General features: G+C 39.5%; 1 protein-coding gene across 9 annotated transcripts in view; it reads left to right on the forward strand.

The window, feature by feature from the left end:
- Positions 1 to 26,892, forward strand: part of ALPK1 (alpha kinase 1) — a 122,360-nt gene that overhangs the window by 54,046 nt on the left and 41,422 nt on the right. For 8 of the 9 annotated variants that reach the window (XM_047718235.1, XM_047718236.1, XM_047718234.1 and 5 more), the window contains 2 exons: positions 9,241 to 9,472; positions 14,720 to 14,874. In XM_047718235.1, coding sequence (XP_047574191.1) covers positions 9,352 to 9,472; positions 14,720 to 14,874 — 276 coding nt within the window. In that variant the 5' untranslated portion in view covers positions 9,241 to 9,351. Of the gene's footprint in view, positions 1 to 2,215; positions 2,280 to 9,240; positions 9,473 to 14,719; positions 14,875 to 26,892 lie in introns of those variants that run through there. The other variant, XM_047718238.1, reaches the window with a different exon arrangement.

Genomic DNA, 26,892 nt, shown 5'->3' on the forward strand with positions numbered 1-26,892 from the left:
TTTATTGGCCTATTGAATGGTAAACTCTTTCTAAACTGTATGTTCCTGGTGTTTTCCTTGTAAGAAGATTTTTCAACTACTAGTTACAATTCTTTAAGATTTTAGGACCCTACAGGTTTTCTGTTTCTCCTTGGTTTCTTTTAAGTAACTTATACTTTTCTAGGAACTACCCATTTTATTATTTTCAAATTTATCAGTAAAAAAGTTTCCATATTCTCTTATTAACTTCTTAAAAATCTCCATAGCATCTGTCACACCCCCTTCTAAGATTTTTATTCCTACTTCTATTTGTTTTTTTTCCATCTCTTGATCAGTTTTGCCAGCAGTTTATCAATTTCAGTGGTCCTTTGAAAGAACTTTATTTTGTTGAGCTTCCTATTGAATATGTTTTTTATTCCATTAATCTCTGTTCTTATTTTTATTTCCTTTCTTCTACTTTTTTCATATATATATATTTTTTTTTTTTACTTTTGGTTATTCAAGCTTAACTCTTGAATTTTCCAGCATTCTTTATTTCTAAGTATTTTGGCTATCAATTTCCATCTATATTCCACTTTGACTGAATTCCACATTTTAACATGTAGTATTTATCATTGCATTGTTATATTCTCTAAATTTCATAATGATTCTTTCTTTGACCTGCAAGTTATTTAGAAGTTTATTTCTTAATTTCCACCTATATGAACATTTTTCTTTTGTTATTGATTAACAGCTTAATTGCCTTTTGGTCATACAGTGTCATATGTATACTGTTAATCTTTTGAGATTTGTTGAGATTTGTCTCATGGCACAGTAGACATTAAATTCTTATAAATGTTCCAGGCATGCTTGAAAACAATGTATATTCTGCAATTGTTTGATATGTTGTTTCATAAATATCTATTAGATCAAGTTTGTTAATTGTGTTGATAAAATCAATGATATCATTACCAATTTTTTTAGTCTGCTTAATTTATTAGTTTCTAAGAGGAGTGTATTAAATTTTCCCACTATGATTATGTATTTGCATATTTTTCTCCATGGTTCTTTCACTTTTTTGTTTCATATATAGTAAAAGTTATGCTTCCAGATGCATACAAGTTTAGAATTGCTTGCTATACCTTCCTGGTGAACTGAACCATGTATCACTGTAAAGTGGCTTTTTTATCTTTATTAGTGCTTTTTTCCTTAAAGTCTATTTTGTCTGATATTAATGTAATTATACTTTGTTTTAGTTAGTATTTTTCTAATATATCTTTTTTCTATCTTATTACTTTTAGCCTTTTTTAATTCTCATGTTTTAAGTAAATCCATGTAGCTATTTTTTTAATCAAGTCTATCTTTATGTTTTTACTGTAACATTTAATTCACTTATATTTGTTTGAAATACTAATATATTTTAATTTATTTCAACCATCATATTTTATATTTTAAATTATCCTGGGACACCTGGGTTGCTGTTTGTTAAGCATCTGACTCTTGGTTTCAGCTCAAGTCATGATCTCTCAGTTGTGGAATGGAGCCCTGCTGCACTGGGCTCTGCGCTCAGCACGGAGTCTACTTTGTATTCCCTCTCTCTCCCTGCCCTTCTCCCAAATAAATAAATAAATAAAATCTTTTTAAAATATTTATTTATTTATTTGAAAGAGATTGAGAGCGTGTGAGCAGGGGGAGGAGGAGAGGAGAGGAAGAGAGATAACAGACTCTGCACTGAGCATGGAGCCCACTGTGGGACCCCATCTCAAGTACATGATCTGTGCTAAAATCAAGAGTCAGACACTCAACCAACTGAGCTATCCAGGCACCCCTTTTGCTTCTTTTGAATTGTTTTGTTTCTTTTCATTTTTCACTTTCTACCAGCCTGAAAGTTGTATGTTTTATTTCAATTTTTTAAGGATTATCTTAGAAATTTTTATCATAGTCTAAAGTTAATATCTCTGTTCCTTCTACCAATTCCAAGATCTTAAAACACTTTAACATAAATCACTGTCCTCCTGATATATATGCTCCTTATGTTTGTATTTTTCTATTTTTTTCATCTCATTGTTATTGTTGTAGCTTTATACAATCAGTATTTACATTTAGCCAACAATTCACCATTTTTGTTGCTTATTATTTTTCCTTGAATCTCAGACCTTTCATCTGTGATCACTTTCCTTGTATCTAAAGCATATACTTTAGAGACTTGGTTAGTAAGAATCTGTTATGTTTATTTTTAAATATTTTTATTTTTCAGGTTTTCCCCCCAGCATATTGAAGATATCCTCTCACTATCTTCTAGTTTCCATTGTTGCTTTTCAGTAGGTAGCTATAAATTCATTGTTGTTTCTTTGAAGGTATTCTGTCTTTTCTCTCTGGCTACTTTAAAGATCCTCTGTATGCCTTTCGTGTTCCCTAGTTTTGCTATGATATTACTACATATAGATTTTTATTTATTTATTTAACCTGCCTGAAGATTATGGGTATTTTAATTACTTTCTTTCTCCTGTCCTTGGTCCTTATCTCTCCAAACATTTCTTTTGCTTCCCTCTCTTCTTCCCTTCTAGGATTCCAATGAGACATGTTCTAGAGCTTTTCTATCAATCCTTTGTTTCTTTTTTTTTTTTTAATTTTATTTATTTATATGACTGAGAGAGATATAGTGAGAGAAGGAACACAAGCAGGGGAGTGGGAGAGGGAGAAGCAGACTCCCCACTGAATAGGGAGCACAATCCAGGCTCAATCCCAAGACCCCAGGACTGTGACCTGAGCTGAAGACAGACACTTAACAACTAAGCCACCCAGGTGCCCTAATTCTTTCTGCTTTTTAACCTCTCTTTTGTATTTTCCATCTTTCTGTCTTCTTTTATTGTGTTTTAAAGATTTTATGTATTTGACAGAGAGATCACAAGTAGGCAGAGAGGCAGGCAGAGAGAGAGGGGGAAGCAGGCTCCCCGCTGAGCAGAGAGCCCAACTCGGGGCTCAATCCCAGGGCCCTGAGACCATGGCCCAAGCTGAAGGCAGAGGCTCAACCCACTGAGCCACTCAGGCACCCCCTTTTGTTGTGTTTTAGATGAAATGTTCTGATTCATCAACCAGTTTAAAAATTTTAGCTTCAACCAGAGCTGGTATATTTATCAAATCTATCTAATCCATGGAATTTTATATTTTTAATTATTACTTTTTCTTTTATAGAAATTCTATTTGATTCTTTTTCAATCTGCCTGTGCCTTTTTATAGTTTTTTTTTTTTAAGAATTTTATTTATTTATTTGACACACAGAGATCACAAGAAGGCAGAGAGGCAGGCGGGGGGGGGGGGGGGGGCGTGGAGAAGCAGGCTCCCTGCTCAGCAGACAGCCCGATGTGGGGCTCGATACCAGGACCCTGGGATCATGACCTGAGCCAAAGGCAGAGGCTTTAACCCACTAAGCCACCCAGGCACCCCCTTTTTATAGTTTTTTGCTCTTAATTCATACACCCAACATACTCTTTCAGATCTTTAAACATGTATACTCATATTTCTTGGTATTTTATAGGTGGAAATTCTTTGACTCTTAGTTTGAAGTCAGATTCCTTTAGAGAAGATTATGTTTCATTCCACTGATTGCCTGAGAAAACTACCAAACTACCAACCTAGGACCTTTTTTTTTTTTCATGAAATTCACATGTAAAATCACCTTTTATTTGCTGTAGCTATTTTAAATAGCAAACATGGTGTTAGAATATTATTTATCTCTGAAGATCTTGAAAAACATCGTATAAAATCTAAAGAATGAATGAAAAACATGACTAGGTATTTGACATGTTTTCAATAAACACAGTTAATTTCAGAATTTGCATGAGGTCTGCATGAGGCCTAGGTAGGGATGTCATTATGTGATAAGTTGGGATTTATAGGGTGTGTCCTCCTAAAGATATAGGGTTATTTTTAAATAACTTATTTTAAAGTAATTATCAGGTAGAAGTTCGGTGGATCTTGCAGCTTCAAATTCTCACAGGCAAAAAATTTCATTCTCTCCCGGAAAGCAGCAGGTTTTGCCACAGGCAGATTTCCTGGGAGGTGGCAGGAGAGGATGGGGATTTACTTTTAGCTCGCCCTACACTGACAATTCAACCTTTTAGGACATCAGTTTTATGCAAGGGAACAGTTTCCTCTTATATGTCCCACCTTGGGTGGGCCTTGGGGTTTATTTCCCATCTTCCCACACTCTTAGATAGTGAAAACCAGAGTTTCAGCTTAGAGCGCTTATAATTTCTCTTGAGGCAAAGGCTAGTTTCTGTGTTGGTTAATTTTCTGGGTTCCAGCTTTTACTTGGTTTATGTTTTCTGAGTAGACCTTCCTTTCTTACCATTTTATTGACACATTTTAGAGGTGTTAAAGTGCTTCTCCAGCATTTTTGCCTGTCTTCAGTGAGAATGTTGGTGAGGGTGTATAGCCTTCCATACTGCTAGAAATAGAAGTCTACTCTTTCAGGTTTTGATGACTTAGAAGTCGCCTTCTCTTCTCCCTTTTTATCCAGTTTTAAAATGTTAAAAATGGCCATTACCCAGACATATCTATCCAAGCTGCATGGGTGTCTTATACTCCAGTCAAACTTCTCTTTCTCCTTCTGTCTCCCCCTTGCACCAACCAGTACCAGAAGCACTATGGTCAAAGTTGGTGTGTGGGATTGCTCAGGGAAGGGTGAAAGGGTGTAAAAAGCTGGATTGTCATTGCTAGTGATGGACTGGAGAAACACATTCTTGTTCTATGCTGGAGAGCAGAAAACATTTCCTCATAGAAACAATACAATAGATGATTTAGAATGTAGATGAAAAGGTATATTTCGCACAATTATTCATATACTTATGAATTAAATGAGCTCTGTGGCTTTGTTTATGAAACTAACCAATCATAAATTGAATTCCAACAAAGATATTTTAAACTGAGCTTTTAGACTATAGTCGTGTTTAGTATGCCTTGTGTAGTTCATTTTAAATATATTTATGTCTTATAATTATATTATAGACTTCTTGGCAATATAGGCCATCTCTTCTATTTCTTTATGTTTCCCCACATCTTCTAGCTTAAAGACTATGACTCGTTGGCCAGTGGATTAATACAGAGGTGGCAGCCAGTAGACCATGGAATACATTTGGAATTCTTTTATTTTCCCTGATTTACCCCCTTTTCCTTAGTATTAATTGTCGGAGGAAAAAGACTCACAAATGCCAAAAGAAAATGAGGCTTTGAATAGTCTGCTGATTTGCTGACTCTTAATGATGGCTGATTTGTCAATTATAACTCAGCCACTCAGTTAAATTCTACATCACCAATCGAAATAAAGTACACGTTTATCAAATCAAACATGGAATGAGCACATGACAATTTGGCTACGTGTGTGCATGTGTGCCTTAGATTCTAACTTTGTTTGGTATCTAGTGTTATTCTAGAGGTATCTGTATATCTTATTGCTTTTTCTGGCCTCTCTCTATTTAATTTTTAGAAAAAAATATATAGGGGGATGTCAAAATAGAGAAAATGATCAATATATTACAAAAAATAGAGGGAAACTAACATGATTCAATTTAGAAATACATACAACTCAAAGAATGCCACAGTTCAGAGAGCAAAAATTGATATGTGTTGAAATTGAAAATGATTCTTTTATAAAGGAAGCTGACCAAAATTTCCAGCAGGACTACTGCCTGAAGGAAAATTTCCTAGGCTCCAGCCTCTGTTATGCTTAACAATGAACCATACAAGTCTGGACAGATGGTTGGATTCCAAAGTGTTTCTCACGTTACAGTATTTTCATCCTATTGTCTCTCCTGAATTCTGCAGGGAAAAGAGAAAATGCTATAACTTTCAAAAAGTGTAAAGAATATCCTCAGTACCTTTTGGATAGTCACAAGTACTAAACATTAATTATCTAAAAAATATCTCCTTTTTTTTAAAGAAATACTTTATTGGTTAAAATCGAATTACTTATTCTTGACAGTAGGATTTATCTTTCTTAGTATCTTTATTGCTAGAAGTACAAAATCTAGGATGTATTTATGTCTTGTCCATTCAACTTTGAACCTTGGTGAAGTAGAAACTTGGGACTCATTCTTAAGACCATTCGTATCCATCCAACAGCAATACTGCATTTACTCTCTAAGCGGCCCTCAAATTTGTCCAGTTTTCTAAATCCCTATGACTCTGGTCCAAATTGATGATATTTTTTACCTAAATTGTTGGCAATAAATGTCTGACTGGTCTACCTGCAGTCACCTTCTTCTCTGCCCCCAGTACACACTACAGCCAAAACAGAATGAACTTTTTCCAGATACAAATCTGGGGTCATGTTTTTCCTGCTACCAGTAGTTTCCTATGACTTTTAGGGTAAACACAAAATTCCTTACCTGGTATACAGGGCCTTAAAAAGCCCCTACTTAGCTCTCCAAACTCACCTCATATTAACTTTCTCCTTTAATCCCTGTTTCAACTAATTTAGCCTTCTATCATTTCCTTTATATTTCTTTCTACTTAGGTCCATTCCTCACTATTTTAACTTCATTAAGCCCTGTTCTTCTTACAGAGTTTAATTCCAACATCACATCCTCAGGGAATCCCCCATTCATCTGCTCTCATTTTACCCAAATTATTAGGTCAGTCCTGTTGTTTGTCCTCACAGAACCACATAGCTTATCTCTCTTTCACAGCACTTAGACAAAAGGAAGAGATTTATGATCCTGGGCATTAGGCATCAGGGTTTCAAGTGAGGGAACAAAAGCAGAGTTATATTTATTTAGTAATCAACCTCTAAGATTCAAGCCGATGTTTCTAAGCCACAGAGAAAAGTATACATAAAGATATTATACTTAAGTGTTCTCAAAAGAGACAGGAATTATTTAGTAAATAAGTATCAGATATTCTACAGCAAGAGACAGGCTGCTAAGTGTGTAATTGAAGGCCTGGAAAGATATTAGCAATTGTTCCCACTTGACCCCCATAAAATAGAGTTATGAAAAATGAGTCTCAAAAGTGCTTCTCAGAGGTCTCTCAAATAGTTAATGACAGAGAATGAAGTTGAATTAGTCACAAATATCCATCGAACACTTTCATGTGTAACAGTTTTCCTATATCCAAGTCTGCTTTTCATTTCTCCATGCTATTTCTGTTTAAACATTTACAGAAACAGAGAAATTAAAATTTATTTCAACTTGTTAATATAACAAAAGATGACTTTCTGCCTTAAGAGGATGATATGGCACCAATAAGATCTTACTATAAGCCTTTAGACAAAGGGGTGATAAGCTATTAAAATTATAGTACAGTAGTTTTATTTCTTTGTGCATGAACTCTTCATATTTTCTTCTTATATCCCTCTTTCTACATGAAGTCTTAAAAATGATCCTAGCAAAGAGAACCCCCTTCTTGTTTTTATTTGAAGAAAAGTGAATGTGTCCTATTCACCCATAGCTAAATGCATTTCTCAGTCTTCATACTAACCTCCCATTCTAGCTACATCTCCCTTTTTCAGGAATGCTGGAACTAGAATGGCCTTTGCTACATGGCCTCTTCCTCATGCTAGTCCACTAATTAGCTCTCTGACTAGCCCTCACTTCTTGATTCCTTTCGTAGAAAGGCAAGCTAATGGCCAGCTCTTACTACACAACATTGACTTAAAAACACTTGAGCTAAAAGGGACACTGAAAACCATTTAGTCCAGCAATCCAAACTATGCAGGAATACTTTCTGAAACATATTAAACAGAAGAGCAACTTAATTTATAGTTATGCTTAAATGCTTCCAGTAACTAATTCCTCACAATCTCACTTGTGAATACTCTCAAGTAACAAGAATTTTGTATTCAAGTACTCTACTTGTGTTCTTCATCAACAATACACAATTATTTTAATGAAACAAGCCTGTAACGTCTGAAAACTTTGCTTTGGCAGTTTGTCTGTGTAAAGAATATGTGTGTATTTTAAAATCCAAAGCATATGAACTATACCAGTCAGGTTAGAATGAAAAATGAAATGTGTAGGTTATACAGTGAGCACATCTTTCATTCTGTATTCCTCTTGAGTCTTAGAATAGGAAAAAAAAAATTTTTTTCTTGCTATTTAAATTCAAAACTAGCTTCTTAAAGTGAGGCCTTGTTAATCCCAAAGCCTATACAATAATTCACTGCTTTAATGTTTTTGATGATTACTTCATTGCATGTATAAGCTAGGAGAAAAAGGAACAGGGGTCATCCATTTATCTGTTGCTTTCTCCCCTTTCAGACTCTCTTGCTTTGGTAATAAAATTCTGTGTGCCTACAAGAGTGTCTAAATCAGACAGCAGCTCCGCAATCTATCCTGGCCAACTCAGAAAGAGTTCCTTTGTTTCATTTGTTCATTGTAAACAAAACAAAAGGAAGTTTGTTTTGTTTCCTATGTATATTCTTTAATAAAGGGAAGACAGACAAAAAGATTTGTTAACCTAGTAACTTTCCGTTAATTTGTTAATCTAGTTACTAGTTAATCTAGTAACTTTGCCAGGCATTTTTGTACTGTTAGTAATTTATTTTGTTCTTGAAATTACCTTGACTGCCATAGATCATTACAGTATATTCAAATTTGCATATGAAAACTCTCAACTGTACATATGTTAAATAGCAATATAAGTAGATTCATCCGTCCATATGATAAATTCATCCATATGATAGATCTAGGAAATTGGGTTTTCTGAGATATCATTTCTCTATCTTATTTGGCAAGGTGCCTGGCTGTGAAGAGCTTTAAATTTGGCATCTGCCATTGCCTATCTTGGTCCAAATTATGCGATGCTAAGTACCATGAAGAATACTTCACAGGGGAAATCAGTAGTGGGTTATGAGAATGGTAAACTTCATATCACCATGTGCTTGTAACTGAATATTAGAACTGTCAGCCAGATGCTTCCTGTACACTTCCAGAGAGACAGAAAGTGTGGTGCCACTGGGATCCAGAGGCACCGATGTGAAGTATGCGGAAGATACATAAATCATAGGGTATATTCACTTCATTTGGCTTCGTGGGATTCCGCTGACATCACTGCGGGTAACCAAGGTCTGTACCAGGAGCCTCTCCCTTCTGCTCTCTGACGCCTTCGAGGTGCTGCCCATCCAGACCAGGCCCTGCAGTAATTTCACACACTCCCCTAATAAAGTCCTCAGGGGCTGTCATGTATTTTCATGTGTTTGCCCTATTATCCCTCCCTGCTTGAGCCTTACAGATAATTGATGATGCTTCAGTTAATCATCTTTCTCCCGCTTTTGTTCACCAGGTACCTCCGCCTTGAAGGGGTTCTTTTATTGAGAATCGATGTCTTCTTCTGGGTAATCGATCACCGTAGACCCAGGGACACTTGACTCATCATTGAGGAAGAGTAATCGTCATGAATAATCAAAAAGCGGTAGCTACCCTACTGCAAGAGTGCAAGCAAGTGCTGGACCAGCTCCTGTTGGAGGCGTCAGATGTGTCGGAGGAGGCCAAGAGCGAGGACCAGCAGTGCAGAGGTGAGGTCCTGATGGGAGGCACTGAGGGGGGAGGGAGAAGCCAGCAGGTCCGCTCTCAACTCCCCTGCCTGAACGACGTGTTTTCATCTCTGCCCTATTTTTCTTCTCTTGGCAGATGACCACCGAGAGATGAGTGGATTTCTAGGGCATGAATGGGACATGGGCTGCAGGCGGACGGGCAGGGGAGGAAGCCCACTTTGTTGCAGTGAATTGCTGTCAGTTCTAATTTTAGGCTTCAGTAAACATGAGGCTACAAGAAAACAGTGTAGTTCAAGAAGAACAAAGGGTGCAAGTGGACCGGTGCACGTAAATTTCAATTATTAAAAAATTGAAGCAACTTCTGAATGGTGGCACATACTTTTTTTTCAAACGAGGCTTTTGTGTCTCATCAGTTTCCATAGGCTTCTGTGGTTTCCGTAAATATGTCATCTCATTGGTCCAATCCCTCTCTCTTTTTTTTTTTATTATTGATACATTTCTCATGCTGCATTCACATGCTGTTTGTAAAATAAATCCTCTCACACTGATAAATACTGATGGCATCACTATCAGAATTGAATTGGCCTTTTGCTCATTTCATAGTTTATGCCATTCACACTTTTAGATAGGTCATGGTTTGGGAAGTTTTGATCACAAAGTCTAGAAAGCTAAAGTATTTCTTACTTCTTCCATAGCCAGTTTTGGAGAGAGAAGCTTCTTTCCTTCGATTTCTTTTTAGCATTTGGATAAATGTTTCTCCATTTCTATAAGTATGTCCCTTTTGTGTGCTTTTAATATTTTTCTTTGTATTTTTAGAGACTTGCTATTCCTTGCAGAAATAAGATGACCACATAGAGTGCACACTCCCCATCTCTTTTGTTTTTGATGTTATGTAACTGGAAAATGTTCTGGAGAAGCCTTTTCCCCATATTCTTGTATATAGGCACACACATTTCTTACAGAGGCACTTTTAGGGACCTGTAGATGTCTTAAATTTTTGTAATCTGTCATTTGTGCTCCTTAGTTTATGTGATTTCCTTATTTACTAGCCACATACACGCTGTGTGCTTTTGCTTGCTAGTTATAGGTGCCCATCAGCCCGAGCACACACTGGCAGGTGTTAGACCCTCGTCAGGGAGCGGCGGGTACTCAGTGCCTCCAGAACATGCTGCAGTTCTCCCCAGGGGCAGTGTGTTGTGTTCTGTCTACTGAGGTTTTTCCTCTGGTCCTTTCACTACATGGCATCCTTTGTCTACTCAGCCCAAATTCCGTTAAGCTTTGTGTTCTCCCTCGTGAAAACTCAGAGTTCCCAGTTGGGTAGCATTTTCTTCTTTTTCTTCCCAAGTGGCACATAATAGAAGAAATAATCAGTTTAGTTCCAGATAAGGCAAACAGGGCCACAAAAATCACTCGATTAGCAACGGCCCTTCAGGTAAGCTGCTTGGAGAAGGAAGTGATCAAGAGGCAGAAGAGGGTACTGCTCCATCAGGGGCTGACTGCTGCGCTTGGCTGAATCTGATAAGTCAATGGGGGAGGAAACCTATGCTGAGTCATTGACAATTTCAGCATTAATCGATCCCCATGGAGGCAAGCTGTGGGGTCCACCCTATGCACTGTCAGTACAACTGAGTGTAGTCTGACACAGAGTCCTTCCCTTAGCAGGTGGTTTCTGAGTGACGCTTGTGGGCAGGTTGTGCTGTCCCCAAAGTCATTGCTCGCGTGTACTCCAAGGGAAAGACATTAGTAGAGGGTCACCTATGGCAACAGGACCAGTCAGAGGACTTGAACATGATCACTGTGATTTTATTCTTTCTCTTCCTCCTCTCAATCCTATCCTCTTCCCTCAGAAATTGTTCTTGTCAAGGGCACCTGGGTGGCGAGGTCATTAAGCGTCTGCCTTCAGCTCAAATCATGATCCGAGGGTCCTGGGATCAAGTCCTGCATGGAGCTCCCTGCTCCGCCAGAAGCCTACTTCTCCCTCTCTCCCTCTCTCTCTCTCTCTCTCTCTGTCAAATAAATAAATAAAGTCTTAAAAAAAAAAAAGGAAAAGAAAAGAAATTGTCTTTGTCAGCATGGGAGACTACCCCAGCAACTTCCTCAGAAATAGAGAAGGAACCGAAATCTAAACACAGATATATTTTTAAAATGTACTTCAGAGGCGTCACTGACTTTGGCGACACACTAGACTGTCCATGCTCTGGCATGATCCGCAGGGAGAGGCTGGTGAGGGAAAAGCAAAAATGAGATGTGTAGAACAGATTTTCTCTGTCATCATGAAAAAAATTGAAAATATTTAAACAATTCTGGGCCAGTGTATGGTAAAACTCTTCAAATCCAGAAATCAGCTTCCTCTTGTCATTTAACTACTCGTTTGCCTCCTGAATTTGATACTCATGGACAGAATTTCCACATAATCGATCAGTCAAATGGGACACTTCAAAGTGAGAAGGAACACTACAAATAAGTACTCTAGGGCCACATAGGATTGTCCTAAGTGAACGGGACTTAGCAGTCACCCTATTCCCAACTCTTTACAAATATCATTTAAGAAACTTTCTTTAGGGGCAGCTGGGTGGCTCCATCGGTTAAGCGGCCCACTCTTGGTTTCAGTTCAGGTCACAATCTTGCTATCGTGGGATCAAGGCCTGCGTCAGCCTCTTGCTCAGTGTGGAGTCTGCATCAGATTCTCTCTCCCTCTCCTTCTGCCTCTTCTCACTCTCTCCCTCTCTCTCTCAAATAAATACAATCTTGAAAGAAGAAAGAAGAAAGGAAGGAAGGAAGTGAGGGAGGGAGGCAGGGAGAAGAAGAGAAGGAAGGGAGGGGAAGGGAGGAAGGAAAGAAGGAAGGAATAAATAAATTAATTTTTCTCTACATGTATATTGGAACACTTTTTTTTTTAAAGATTTTATTTATTTATTTGACAGACAGAGATCACAAGTAGGCAGAGAGGCAGACGGGGGCGGGGGGAAGCAGGCTCCCCGCTGAGCAGAGAGTGTAATGTGGGGCTCAATCCCAGGACCCTGAGATCATGACCTGAGCCGAAGGCAGAGGCTTAACCCACTGAGCCACCCAGGCGCCCCTATTGGAACACTTTTGGCCGTCAGAGGGCTGGGCTTTCTAGCAGATTATGACCACATGAATCCCTAATGCCAGGGCTGTGCTTCCTCTGGAGGAGTGCTACCACACAGCCGGTGCTCAGTAGTTCTGAGTAACTGAATCAGAGAGCAATGATTTCAGTGGGATATTTGTAAATCATTCTCAGTGGTCTGCACGGATTACTCACTGGTGTGGCCCATTTGATATCTCCTCAATGCCAAGCAATGTTTCCCCATCAACGGTCTTCCTTACATTTGTGCAGTTGGTGGCAAGGACACAGAAGGGCATCGTGGCCTAGGGCAGAGTTAGGTTTCCTTCCTCCTCTTCCTTTTGTTTTTTATTCTCTCTGTCATATCTCTTTTGTCCTATGTAGCATGTCTCATGTAGATATAAGACCAATCCTTCTTTTAACCATCATAATGGGATTTGCAATGGTGGTAAGATAGGATGCCTGTCTTCAGGAGCTCACAGTACAGTGAGAGGGAAGTATGATGACACAGCAATGGGATGAATACTGAAAGGCCATGCATTTTGGGGTTTGGGAGCACTCTGGACGAACATTTTAATTCCACAGGGTGGTCATGGCAGGCTGATGAGAAGTGGTCACGTTTGCTCTGAAGCCAGTCAGCCTGAGCTTGATCATGAAAGGATTGGGGGAGGGAAATGCAAATGTGAGGATGAGATGTACAAAACCATTAAAGAATTATATTCAGGGCAATGGCCTGGTCTATTTTGTCTTTTAGCAAAATGGGGATCAACACCGCGGAAGTTGGAATGGATGGGGCAAGGTAGGAAACAGTGGTTCAGACAAGAGTTACTGATAATGAAAAGGAGGAATTTAGGATCTACAGAATTTGGTAACTGGTTAGGTTGAGAGGGGAAGAAAAAGCAAAAAGTCTATCCTGATTTCTAGGTTTTATTCTTGGGTGACTCAGTGAATGGTGGTAGCAGTCATCAAAATAAAGAATAGAGAAACAGATTTAGAAGAAAGATGGTGAGTTCAGCTTTAGATACTTTTTAAAAAAAGATTTTATTTATTCATTATTCATTTGAGAGAGAGAGCACAAGAAGAGGGGAGAGGCAGTGGGAGAGGGAGAAGCAGATACCCCACTGAGCAGGGAGGCCGATGCAGGGGCCAATCCCAGGACCTGGATGGAGATCATGACCTGAGCCGAAGGCAGATGCTTAACAATCTGAGCCACCCAGGCGCCCCCAGCTTTAGACACTTCTGAGTGTGAAATGTCTGAAAGATAAGCACCTAGAGCTTTCTAACTATCAGTCGTGTAATCAGGTCCATAATCCTGAACGCTGGGGCTTCACACGTGCTTCAGCATCCAGAATTTTTCAAATGTTAGGAAGGTAGTATGGTGCAGGGACCATCTGTTACATTCACACTCCAGCAGAAGCAGGGGCAGCATCTAGAGTCAAACATTAAAATTTTTGCAGCAAAACTTTTGGCTAATCTCACTAAATAAGATAAACAAGACCATAAAGAGCTCCCAGTCAGTTCAAGTCTGGTTAGGGTGCCAAACTTAGGAAAAAACATTCCAGTTTCCAGAGTTTTGGGTTTTCTAAGTTTGGATAGGAGATCGCAGAGCTCCATAATGAGGATTGGTGCCCAGGAAGATATGGCACATGTCTACTCATGTGAAACAGGGCCATTTCACAATAAATTGGTACTATTTCAAATTTCATTTGGGTTTTTTGTAACAATCACCTCTATTCAACTGTAGTCCGTAGTGAAAGTATGGAATGTCTTAGAGAAGTAAAAAGAGGTTGTACAAATTGACTGTCTGCCTTACCCAGCTGCCACAAGTCCCAGATGTCAGTCCATCTCAGTCCCTTTCTCATTTTACAGGGAAAATAATATTTCCTTCATTCCTTTCTCTGATTCTTCACGCAGAGATAGTCACCGAAGTGCTTTACTTCCTGCTAAAAACCTTTCTTAATGCCTGACTACCCCAATTTACCTGAAGGGCAAAGTAGACCAGGGCCACCCCTGACAGATAGCTTTGCGCTATTATTCTTTGAGTCAGAACCCCCAGCTTTCCACCAGCCAGCAAGAGGTAGGAAAAATGTTTCTTTGCCACTGAGGTGCTTCATCATAACATTGGTAACTCAACAGCCTTTTCTTTGACTGCAATTTCCTTACCTGAACTCTGACCTTTTCAGCTTCACTCCCCGGCGACTTGAGGACCCTGATCCAGGAGGCAAAGGAAATGAAGTGGCCCTTCGTGCCTGAAAAGTGGCAGTACAAACAAGCCGTGGGCCCAGAGGACAAAACAAACCTGCAGGATGTGATTGGCGCCGGGTTGCAGCAGTTACTGGTAGGGAGAGCCACACCACCTGTTCCTCTGACACCCCCAAGCCAGGCATTTAGCCTCTAAGTGGTCTAATAGATTAAATTTCTTTGAAGCATAAGACAGCCCCTACCCTTATGGTCGGCTCTGCCAGATTGACTAATGTGGGGGAAACAGCTTTTAGAAAGCATCGCCTGCCTATGAGACCTTCCGCTGGAAAGCCGAGTCAAGTAAAAGTGAAGAAGGGTGGTCAGGGGGTCCAGGGAGAAACCCGTCATCCTGAAATATTTATTATATCCTTGGTAGGCCAGGAGGAGCAGTTTTGGTTCTACCATGTCTCGTAATGTTTTTATTTTGAAATGCTCCTTTTTTAAAGTGGAGTAGCTTGGGAAAAAAAGGAGTTCACGACTATTTCATCAATGTGACTTGCTCTCTGCCATGTCCCTCCTTGTACCCCTAAACCCGGGATCCTCCTCACTTGCTTATCCCCTCACAATGCAGGCTGTTCAGGAGGCATCAAATCAAAGTCCTTGATTTACTTATTCCTCAACTCACTTATTGGAAATTAGCCAAACTAATATCTCTACCTCGGATAGAAGAGGACCTCACAAATAGCACGTGAACTCAGATTTGAGCTCAGCTTTCAGACTTAGGTTCTGGGGATGCTACAGGGAGTGTCATTGTTCTTTTGGGTAGCACTGATAAGGAAGAGAGTCTATTAGCTTATATGGTTGTTGTTTTTATTTTTTCATATAAAAATATTTATTTGTCTGGAGACCAGGCATTACAAACAATGATAATATCCTAAACTCTTTATTTCAGCAGTTTACATGAGAATGTGTTTTTGGGTCATCCCAAAATAAGTATATAAATACTGTCTTCACCGATCAAAACAGAAATCTGGGGAAGAGTCCCTGATCCGCATACATCTAATGGCATCTTTGGAGGCTTGATAGAATAACAAAACCCCCACTTTTCCCACACCTCTCCTCCCATAAATAAACAAACAGACTGGGATTAAGTAGACTGAGGACTGCAGGCCAGGAAAAGGGAATACTTGGAAAGAATGCAGGGATGAGCCAGGGATTTTAAATTGGCGGTCTTGGTATAGGTGGAAAAGTGGAATGGAATAATAACTACACTTAGTGTAAAACTGTGGATTTTACAAACTGTTTGCACATGCACAAACAAATGCTGTGCAGTTAATTCTCAGAATGGCCTTCCAATGATTATTACCATTGTCATCCCCATTTTACAGAGGAGGAAATTAAGGGGCAGGGAGATGAATGTGCCCAGGGGAACCAACCAGTGATGGTGGAGCTACTCCTTTCTCCACTTCAATGCCAGTTCTCCCTCAGGAAGCCCCAAATGAAGAACTTGAAAGCACAGATAGAATTCCTGAAATTTGTTAACCATAAGGCGAGATGCAGGCTCTCCCGCAGAGCTTCCTGCAATGATGGAAATGTTCCATATCTCTGCTGACCGATACATTAGGCCTTGGCCGCCTATGGCTTTCCAGTACTTGAGATGTGGCAAGTATAATTGCAGAACTGAATGTTTTTCATACTATTTAATTTTTTAAAAAAATCAATTTCTGTATAAATAGACATGTGGATAGGGCTACTATTTTGTTGAACAGGGCAGTTCTTCAGCAGTGATGCTGAAAATGAGACCTCACAGCAGCAGCACTAGATTACCTGGAAATTTGTGGGATATTCAGATTCTTGGGCCCCACCCTAGTCTTACCAAGCTAAAAGCTCTGGGGCCGAGAGTCTAGCAATGAGCATTAGACAAGCCCTCTAGGTGATTCACGTGCGTGCTAGAGTGTGAGAACCAGTGTTCTAAAGGAAAGAATAGGATAAAAAGCAAAGGGGAAAGTCAGAGAGCCTGACCAGGGATGTGAAGGGAGAAGCGACATGGTAGGGGGTAAAGGGGACTCCAAAGTGAAGACTGCAGGAGACCTAAGATAAAAGCAGTCCCCTGGGGCCCCTGGGTGGCTCAGTGGGTTAAAGCCTCTGCCTTCAGCTCAGGTCATGATCCCAGGGTCCTGTGTTAAAGCCTCAGCCTTCGGCTCAGGTCATGATCCCAGGGTCCTGGGATCGAGCCCCGCATCAGGCTCTCTGCTCAGCGGGGAGCCTGCTTACCTTCCTCTCCCTCTACCTGCCTCTCTGCCTACTTGTGATCTCTATCTGTCAAATAAATAAAATCTTTTAAAAAAATAAATAAATAAAAGCAGTCTCCTTCCCATCAATTCCAGGAACTTGTTTGGACTGGGACCAATTCCTAAAAAGCCAGTAATTGTTTACCTGCTTGGAAAGCCTTGTGTGATTGGGCAGCCAGTGGTATGGAACTTTCAAGTTTTTCTAGGGAAGGTGAGAACAGGATAGCTTCACAGATGGTGGGACCCCTGCTTTGACATTTGGGGTTTAGAAAGTCCCTCTGAATTTCAAACACAGGCTGAGACAGGGAAACAGCGCATCACCATAACCAAAGTTTTACGCCTCTCAGTCCGTCTCACAACCTCCAGACCCCCCTTTGCTGCATGCATAGCTGAAGTGACTTTACTGAAAAACTGAAGATGGTCTTTTGAAAACGTGGTCTGGCTGCATTTGAGGATGAATGTGAGTTGGGAGACAAACTGCTCATAGTCGTTAGACTGTTTTAAGGGCCCATTTATTATTCCTTCTACTTTCCCTCTGTATACTGCATGGATGTCACAGTTGGGGGAAACAGAGACACCAGGAATTAAGATGTTTGTGTCCAGCTCCCAAGATCACGAGAGGCAGTTCCAAGAATGCGTCCATTAGGTTTCTTTAGCTCCTGATGTATTTAATCTGGGAGCTTTTTGGACTCTGAGCATCATTTTCTTTAGCTTCCCCCATCAAACTATAAATTAAGTAACCACACCTCCCCAAGACTCTTAGGATGCTTTCCTATTGTGTCAGACCCCAAGTGCACAGTTACTAACCCACTCTGTTTTGTAAATACGGAGAACTAGAGCACTCTGTGAACTCGTGCAACTTGTGATATCTTAGCTTGTCAAAAGTATCTCGAGTGAATTCCATGATTTGTTGTTGTCACATTACCCTTGATTTCAATATTATACTCTACTGAAGCTGGATGGCCATGTTTTAATAATCAATTAATTATGAGCTTCTGTTCTTACATAAAAAATTAGTCAAAGACTACTGACCTTGTCTTTTCAGCCAAGTTAGTTCTTCTTACAGTTTTTTCACAAATCTAAACTTGCCATGGTTTTCTTTGCCTTGAAATGAACCCTTCCCCTAAAAAGTTTCCCCTCTATTTTTAAAATTCGCATTACACTTAGAGTGTAAACCCTGTTAAGTTTAATTTAATTAAACTTAATTCCACAAATAACAGATCAAAGCTAAGCATAGAATTCCGCTGAGTGCCTGGGTTGGTGAAATTAAGGGTCATTTATAATGTTACTCTCTTGGGCTGAACTTAACTAAGAAAAATTATATGTGTTTCATGCTTTGCTTTCTGCTCTCCTCAGCCTCCCCCATTTCCTCCCTCCCCGTGTACCCCCCTCCCCCTCCCCCACCCCCAGTCTTTTCTCCTTTGGTGTGTGGCCACAGACAGAAATTTATGGCAGAGGCCAACCTCCTTTACACTCCACACAAAGCTCGCTGGCTTGAGAGGGTTTGTTCACTCTCTCCCAGGAAAAACACCTGCAGTACCCTCCCCGAGAAACCTGGAGAGATGGGAGATTAATGTGGCTGTAATAGCTGGGCAGTGTTTTTGGTATTATGCCCTCTCCCCAGGTAGATGGGTCTTTTCCGAGATGATACCAATTATTTATTGCTGAAACATCTGTTGATAACTGCAGCTGCCCCGTGAAACAAAGCATATCATGGGGTCACAGGCTACAGGGACCTACAATCCTACCTCATGCTAGTTTAAGACTATTCAACCACACCCCCAAGTCCATGGGTTACCATCATCTTTAATGTCTCATCATGCCCTAGAAAATACTTTGTAAACACTGCACTGCCCTGCCCTACAGGCTTTGAAGTATTATTTCATCTTCATTGGTAATTTATATTCCAGTGCCATTGTGCTGTGGGAAAAAGAGGGGGAACCTTTTTTGTTTTCCATTTAATTGTATATCGCCTGACACTTTGACCCGTATTATTAGTATTAGTCAGAAAAAGGATTTTCTCCCTCTCTTATTTAAAAATAAAATTTCAAGGCAAAGTAAGCGCTCCTTCAGCTCTTTTCACTCAAAACAATGTTTACACTCTAAGACGGAAAGATGAAAAGCACAAGCGATTTTTTTCGAGTGTCGGGGAAGGGCATTTCAGTTTTTGAAAGAGAACAGTAAGGCCCTTATAAATATCATTCAACAAAACCTTTGATGGATTTTTTCAAAAAGTATTGAAGGCATTTACCGTTCGCTTCTGTTTAGCTTGCTTTTAGGCAGGCACAGTAGAGTTCTGACTAGTAAATCTACCCTTGCTTCTGAGATGCCAGGGAATGAAGGCACCAGCCTCAGCGGAGATGCCACATTTTGTCATTTTTCCAGTAACTTTTACACTCCAAAAAAAGGATGATTTCTGCATAATTAAAGAAAATATGAAAATAAGGCTTTCAAAAAGGAGGTAAAGGGTGTGTTTGGATTTGCACATGTGTGACAGTTGAGAGCAGGCTGAGTTGCCAGACTAAGAGAAATTGTTGGATAGGCCCTGGTTTTGAGCCAGGCAGCAGATTTGGGGGTCCTGATCTTGGTGAGGAGCTGTCCTCTCCCCAGTCTTGTTTCTGTGGAGGGAGGGAATCTAAATTTAGTGTGGTGCCTCTGCAAAGAGATGCACGGTTGGATAAAAGTCAAGTCCAAGGAGATAAAACAGTCTCAGAATGAGGATATTTATTCCATTTTCTTCTCAACTGTATAACCATGAAAAATGGGTAATCTGATAAGCTTTATTCCACAAGTATTTTTTGAAGTATCTGTGCTACCTTGCAATAATTTGAAGAGAGATCAAAAATAATAATAATTATAATAATAATAGTAATAGCTATAATAATAAATGATTAGTTGTTTTCTTATGCTATCGTGGGTGAAAAACCTTTGAGGTTGAATAAAGTTTGATATATTTAGCTTCCAGAATATTTTTCTAATGTGTCTCTTCAAATAATCTTGGTGCCTTTAATTTGTTGATATTTTTATTTCTAAACTACTTAAATACTAATGAGCCAAAAATTAAAATATAAGTAAGCACAAATAAATAGAAGAGTTGGTCATTACAATATTGTGGGGAAATGTTTTTAAAATGTCTAGTGTGATCAACCTAGGGGCAGAGAGGGACAAAAGAGTCTTTAGAAACAGATAAGTATAAATTAGGAAATGAAAAGCCAAGTTGAAGAAAGATACATGGTATAAGGATTAGGTAAAGTGAGACGCTATCCTTAGGAGCAATAAAATTCCCCTCCTTAAAGCAGCTCTGGGGTAAGAGATTTTTTTGTGTTTTTTTTTTTGTTTGTTTTTAAAGATTTTATCCATTTATTTGACAGACAAGTAGGGGGAGGGGGAGTGGGAGATGGAGAAGCAGGCTTCCTGCTGAGCAGGGAGCCTGATGCACGGCTGATCCCAGGACCCTGGGATCTTGACCTGAGCTAAAGGCAGATGCTCAATGACTGAGCCACCCAGACACCCTTAAAAAGGTTCTTAAAACTGGGTGCCTGGCTGGCTCAGTTGGTTAAAGGATTGCCTTTGGCTTGAGTCATGATCCCAGGGTCCTGGGATCGAACCCCACATTGGGCTCCCTGCTCAGTGAGGAGCCTGCTTCTCCCTCTCCCTCTCTTGTTCTGCCTGCTTGTGCTCTCTCATGCTCTCTCTGTCAAAGAAATGAATAAAATCTTTTTTTTAAAAAAAAAGGTTCTTAAAACTAATTTAAAACACATTCATTTCAAGGGCCAGTTTTCATATTACAAATAGAAACTTCAAAAGCAGTAACAGGTGATTTGGGGATTATGATTCTTTCAGCAAGTGATTTTTTTCCAAATGAAATTTTCATCTTTAACTATGTGCTTTGGGGCTTTAATAGCTGAGATCTTTTTCATCAGGGTATATAAAGTAAAATGAATGCAAGCTACACATTCATTCATTTATTCAGAAAAACTTTATTGAGTATTAACATGTACCAGACATTTGATATGTATAGAACACAGAGAAATGCAAAAGAAATAAGAGACCTAGTTCATGTCCTGGAAAAACTACCTGAATGAAAAGACGGGGCAGCCAGCCCTTTGTCGAATGACCCACTTGTTGGAAAGGTTCTTCCCATTTATTGACCACCTAATATGTGGCAGGTGCTCAATATATATTCTTCTAATTCTCCTCTTTATTTTTTTTAAAGATTTTATTTATTTATTTGAGAGAGCAAGCATAGCTGGGGGTGGGGGGAGCAGAGGCAGAGGGAGAAGCAGTCTTCCAGTTGAGCAGGGAGCCTGATGCTGGTCCTGATCCCAACACCACGGGATCATGATCCTGGGATCATGACCTGAGCCAAAGCCAGATACTTAACCAACTGAGCCACCCAGGTGCCCTCATATTCTAATTCTTACAGACTTGGCCATATGACCTGTCTTAGCCAATGAAATGTGACTAGAAGTGACATATGCCAGTCCCAAGCAGAAACTTTATAAGCCATGGTATAGTTCAGCCATTGGAAATTTTCCTTTGCTTCACAAACAAGATAGTGGTTATTCCCTCAGCCTGGATCCTGAAAAGGGCAAGATACATGGAGCAGAGTCTCAGAGTTAGAGCCAAACTGCAGCCAATGCCAAATATGAATAACCCCAATCAAGACCTAGGAATCATTTTTAATTCTGTCTTCCCCTTCAACCCTCATATCTTATTATCAAGCCCCCCATTTCCTCTTACATAGCTCTCAAATGTGTCTTCCTTTCTCCAACCCTACTGCAACAATAATGGTTCAGACCATAACATCTCCTTCCTAGATTATAGCCAACCCCACTCCCTACCTATACCCAGCCCGTCTCCTTATTTATCCTCATAAATAAGGATAGTAAGGTTATGCTGCAGAAAAAAGAAGTGCCAAAATCTTAGAGATTTGAAGCAATAAAAGTTTGCTTCTTCGTCTTGCTGTACGTCCATCTGAGGGGAGGGGGTGGAAAAGAGTGCTATCTGCTTCATGTCACTCTCCCTCAGGGACCCAGCTTGATGGAATACCTACTATTTAGAATATTGCTGGTTGCCATGGCAGGAGGAAGGGGAAATGATGAATGGTACAGTGCTTTTAAATACGTGCATGCAGAAATGACCAGAGGTCACTTTAAGGTGGTTTTGGTGGTGACCATTGGTCAAATTAAGCCATGTAGTCACACTTCACTTCAAGAAGGCAGGGAAGCACAATTCTACCATGAGCTCGGAGGGGGAGACACAGAGATAGATTGGCAGACAGTATCCATAATCCCCATGGCTCACCAGCTGTACTCCATACTGCAACCAAAACCGACTTTCTAAAAGGGCGATCTGACACTTTTTCCTTGCTTAAGTCCCTGGGGGATATCTCAGTTAAGTTAAACAAAAGATTTGTAAATGTACCTCTTACAAAAGCACCTACTAGTAATCCTGAACAACAGAATCTAAATAAATCGAAATAAATTTGGATGATCATGCTCATTAAAGGGGTGGGATAACTAGTTACTTTTGTTCTTTATATATATATATACATATATGTATATATATGAATCTTCACAATCAACATCTCTTACCATTACAAAAAAAGGAAGGGGAGAGAGAGAAGAGTATCCGTTGATCAGTTGCCTTTAAATCTAGATGGGGTCAAATGTTCAGAAAAACCTAGGTAGAAGTAGTAAGGCTACGCTGCACCACCTCCTTCAGAGCAAGTATAAATGCCACATTGCTTCTATCTTAACAATGAACAAGCTAAAGCCATTATTTAAGTGACTCACACAAGGCATCTTTCACTGATAAGGTAAGGACTATTCTTATTTTGGAATCTTCTCTGCCCACGTGATGGCCTGCTATTAGCTAAGTATCATTCTGCTCCTGCTTTGCTTCTGGAGATCGTTTTAAATGCACACACCTGTGGGCCAACACATATGGAATATGGATGTGTATATATCTATATAATTGGTATGCACAGACACAAGTTATTTCTGTATCAAATGCTAGAATGTCAAAGCTGGAGGGAAATTTACAGATCATCTATTTCAAGCCCATCCATTGATAGATGGGGGACCGAAACCCAGAGAAAGAAGTGGCTCCTCACAGGGTACAGAACCAGTCCATGGGAGCCACAGGACACGGCACCCAGGCATCCTGGTCCTGAGCCTGATGTGTCCTCCCTGAGTCTGCACAGCTCCATTCTTCACACGGACCTATTGCAGGATTGAGCCAGACTTTCCCTGCTCCTTCCTATCCCTCCTGCTGCCCTATCACCTGCCTTGCATCCCCTCTGTTCACACAATTGGACTTTTGTACTCAAAGCAGAATCAATTAAGACAGAGATTTTATCATTTCCAATTGTCAACACTCAAAACTTTAGTTTCTTCTACAGAACATTTTAGTCCTTCTTTTGAAAACCAGTCAGACACAATGTTCAGATTTATCAAAAATAAATTTCATTTAATCAATGAAAATTAGGCGCCCTTGGAAGAGAAATATTAGCGCCAAGGCCTATGAAGTTTCAGACTTTAAGATAGAGTATGATTAAAATCACCAAGGATTTAAGCCCTGCTCTAAAACTGTGCCAAAAACTGCCCCTTTTAATATGGTACTTTCAAGTTTCAATGGAAGATAAATTAAAACGATGACTTGTTTTTAAAATTCTACCAACGAAACTCTGGTTGCCACAGAATCAGGCATGTGAGTTATCCCTTTGATGAGGGCTAACCCTGTGGCATGAGTTTCATGTCTCCCCATAATGAGACCCAAAGGCTGAGCCAAGTCTTAGAGGAGTTGATCTGACTAAGATGAGCAGGCAGAACAGCCCGGTTCAAAACGCAGGAAATGAAGAGGTTGCTGCGCTGGGCAGACAGAAGAAAGCAAAGACTTTCAGAAAGGGATAAACCCTCGGGGTGTGTTTATTCAGTCCTGTCAACAAGTAAGAATAACATTACCTAAGTCGTGCATGTGAAATAAATAAGGAGCTTAAACAATAATATTATCTTGGAAAATACATCTTCATATATCTGACACTGTTTATATTCGTTTAAAGGCTATGTCTTTTTATGTCAACAAATACCAAATTGTGGCAATTTCATATGATTCAATATGATACGTTCTTCACAACATACACTCCTGATGAAAACCCTGGAAAGTAAATTGGACTATGCCCATTTTCCAGATGAAGTGATTGGCTCAGGGAGCTCAAAAGCCTCTCCTAGCCCACACTACAATGTGGCTAGGCTGAGACACAACCCAGATCTCCCCTTTGTGCCACCTCCCTCTGCCTGCCATCTTCCTGTCATCACGTGCAATCACCTGCTCAGCTTATTAAACCAACTTGCCTCAGTCTCAAGGGCAGACACTATAAAATGTTTAGGCTCAAGAAATTTCACAGGTATTTGGAATTAGCCCCTTCTTTTTTAGGATGTATTTGTACCCCACAAATGAGAGACTTGCATGATCCCACTGATAAATTTATTCTGAATCTGTTGCCCTTGATTTTTTTTATGCTCATCCCTTCAGTAAAAACTTCTTAGCATTTAATAAGTTATATGCTTATACTATGCTTCACTATGTTATATATATTTTAGAAATTTAAGAAGAACACTAAGATTAAGTGACTAATTTAGAATAAGTTTTTTTTAATTGCATTATTGGCATGAGAACCTTTTGACTCATGTTAAAATTATAATCAAGTATGTTTAATTCATTTTTCAAATCTTAGCACTGTGTTGTGAAGATATGGCTAGGACAGGTTTTTTCAACACTTACTTTTAATGGCTCTCATAGTTGAAAAAAATTAGGCTTCCAAGATGGGAAGATCCCAAATAAAAAAGGTCAGCTAATTCGTGACACTCATATTTCAATCCATCCACCAACCCTGAAGAATCATTTGTTGAAATTCAGCTATGAATTTCCACCTTCTCTAGTATCAGTTGTGTCTTTTTGCAAGTTAATCAGAAGATATTCTTCTTTTAACAAAGGATGTAAAACTCTTCATGAGAAAGATTTTTAAACAGGTTAAAAGTTTCCCATTTGCGTGAGTTATCTTTATGTGATGTTTTATTTTTGGCATGAAGATCACAGTGATGAAAACATTTCCAGTCCCCAATACCTGAAAATTTTTTTTCAAAATTCTGGTTGGATAGCATACTATTGTCGACCACTCATCACAGGAAAGGCAGGAGATTTTGGAGAACTTGTCTGTTTATAAAAGAAAATGTCTAAACTCTTTAAACATGACAATTCTTTAAAGAACTTTGCCTTGACATGTCCATAGTCTTTCCCCCTCTCATTACGGATTATTCCAAAGTATCTGTGAGTTGTGACAGTACAATCTGTCAGTCTACTTAACTAGGTATACATAAACTGCAATATAGGCAACTGAAGACTGAGTTCAGTGTTCTTTCTCACTGTTGGCCCCTCCAAGATGAGGGCTTCCTCGAGCGCCATCCATGATGAGTGGCCATCTGACATACAGGCAAAGTAAGGAGCTGGTGTCCATGCACTTTTTAAAATGTCAGTAAAGCTTAATTTCTTTCTTACCGGTAAATTTCAGTGGAATCTTTTTGAAATTTTCATTCTATTTTGAGATCTGAAAGACTGATTCCATAGATCTACCCCCAATCCATTCTGAAAATAATGAGACTTTGTTTCTTAAGCAGCTACTATTGAGCAGTTTACATATATTTTCTTCAATTTTCTCAGTAATCTATGTAGTATTATTATCCTTATTTACATATAAGAAAGTTGAAATTAAAAAGTTAAATGAATTACCCCAAATCAGATAGTGCCTCAGTATACTAAAAGGCCCCCCCCTTTGCCTTTTCCTGCAGTATCTCCCTAAAGCAACTGAGGTGATTGGTCCCTCTTGAGAATAGCCTCAACAAGTTGGCTTCTTTTCTATATGTATGTATAATCTGTCACATTTTGGAAGTATTACCAACTCATTATCGAACTTTTTATATTTATTCACCATTAAAGACTGGAAGCAAAATCTGTTTCTTTCCTGGTTTTTGAAAACTTATCATACTGGGCATGAATTATTCCCACTGACACTGTATATGAAATTGAAATCTCTGGGCTTTCTGGAGTCATTGTCAGGTAGAACCCTAAAACGTCTTGTTTAGAGGAAGTCAATTATCATATGGTTTCAATTACTTGTGGGACATAAGGAATTGCATGGAGGACATTAGGAGAAGGAAGGGAAAAATGAAGTGGGGGCATTGGAGGGGGACACAAACCATGAGAGACTGTGGACTCTGAGAAACAAACTTGGAGTTTTAGAGGGGAGGAGGGCAGGGGATGGGTTGGCCCAGTGATGGATATTAAGGAGGGCACATATTGCATGGAGCACTGGGTGTTATGCGTAAACAATGAATCATGGAACACTGCATCAAAAACTAATGAAGTACTGTATGGTGACTAACATAACATTTTAAAAAAATCTTGCTTAGAGGTTAGACTCCTAATCTTCTCTCTCAGTAGCTTTCTCATTTTATTACTTTGATCACAAGAATGTGACAGCTTCCTTTCAGTCTTTGTGGAAGACTGTATCTTTGCCTGATATGCTTAAAATGTACATTACTGACACCTATTTATGACTTTAATGGTTTATGCCAGAGATTTCAAATGCTGCTTAATGAGCTGACTGAATCAAGATTATCTGGGATGTGTGTGTGAGAGAGTTGGGGGTGGGGGGAAAGGCCACTTCTTTAAAATATACCCAGAGATTCTGATTTTAGGTCTCTATTGAGACCCAAGAATCTATATTAACAAAACTTCACTATTTACTAATGTACCACCTGGTTGAAGTCCTACTATTTTGTTCCCCTTCTTAAGCATCTTATATGTCATTAATAACATTA

The sequence above is a fragment of the Lutra lutra genome, chromosome 2 (assembly GCF_902655055.1).
Source record: "Lutra lutra chromosome 2, mLutLut1.2, whole genome shotgun sequence".
Taxonomy (NCBI): Eukaryota; Metazoa; Chordata; class Mammalia; order Carnivora; family Mustelidae; genus Lutra; species Lutra lutra.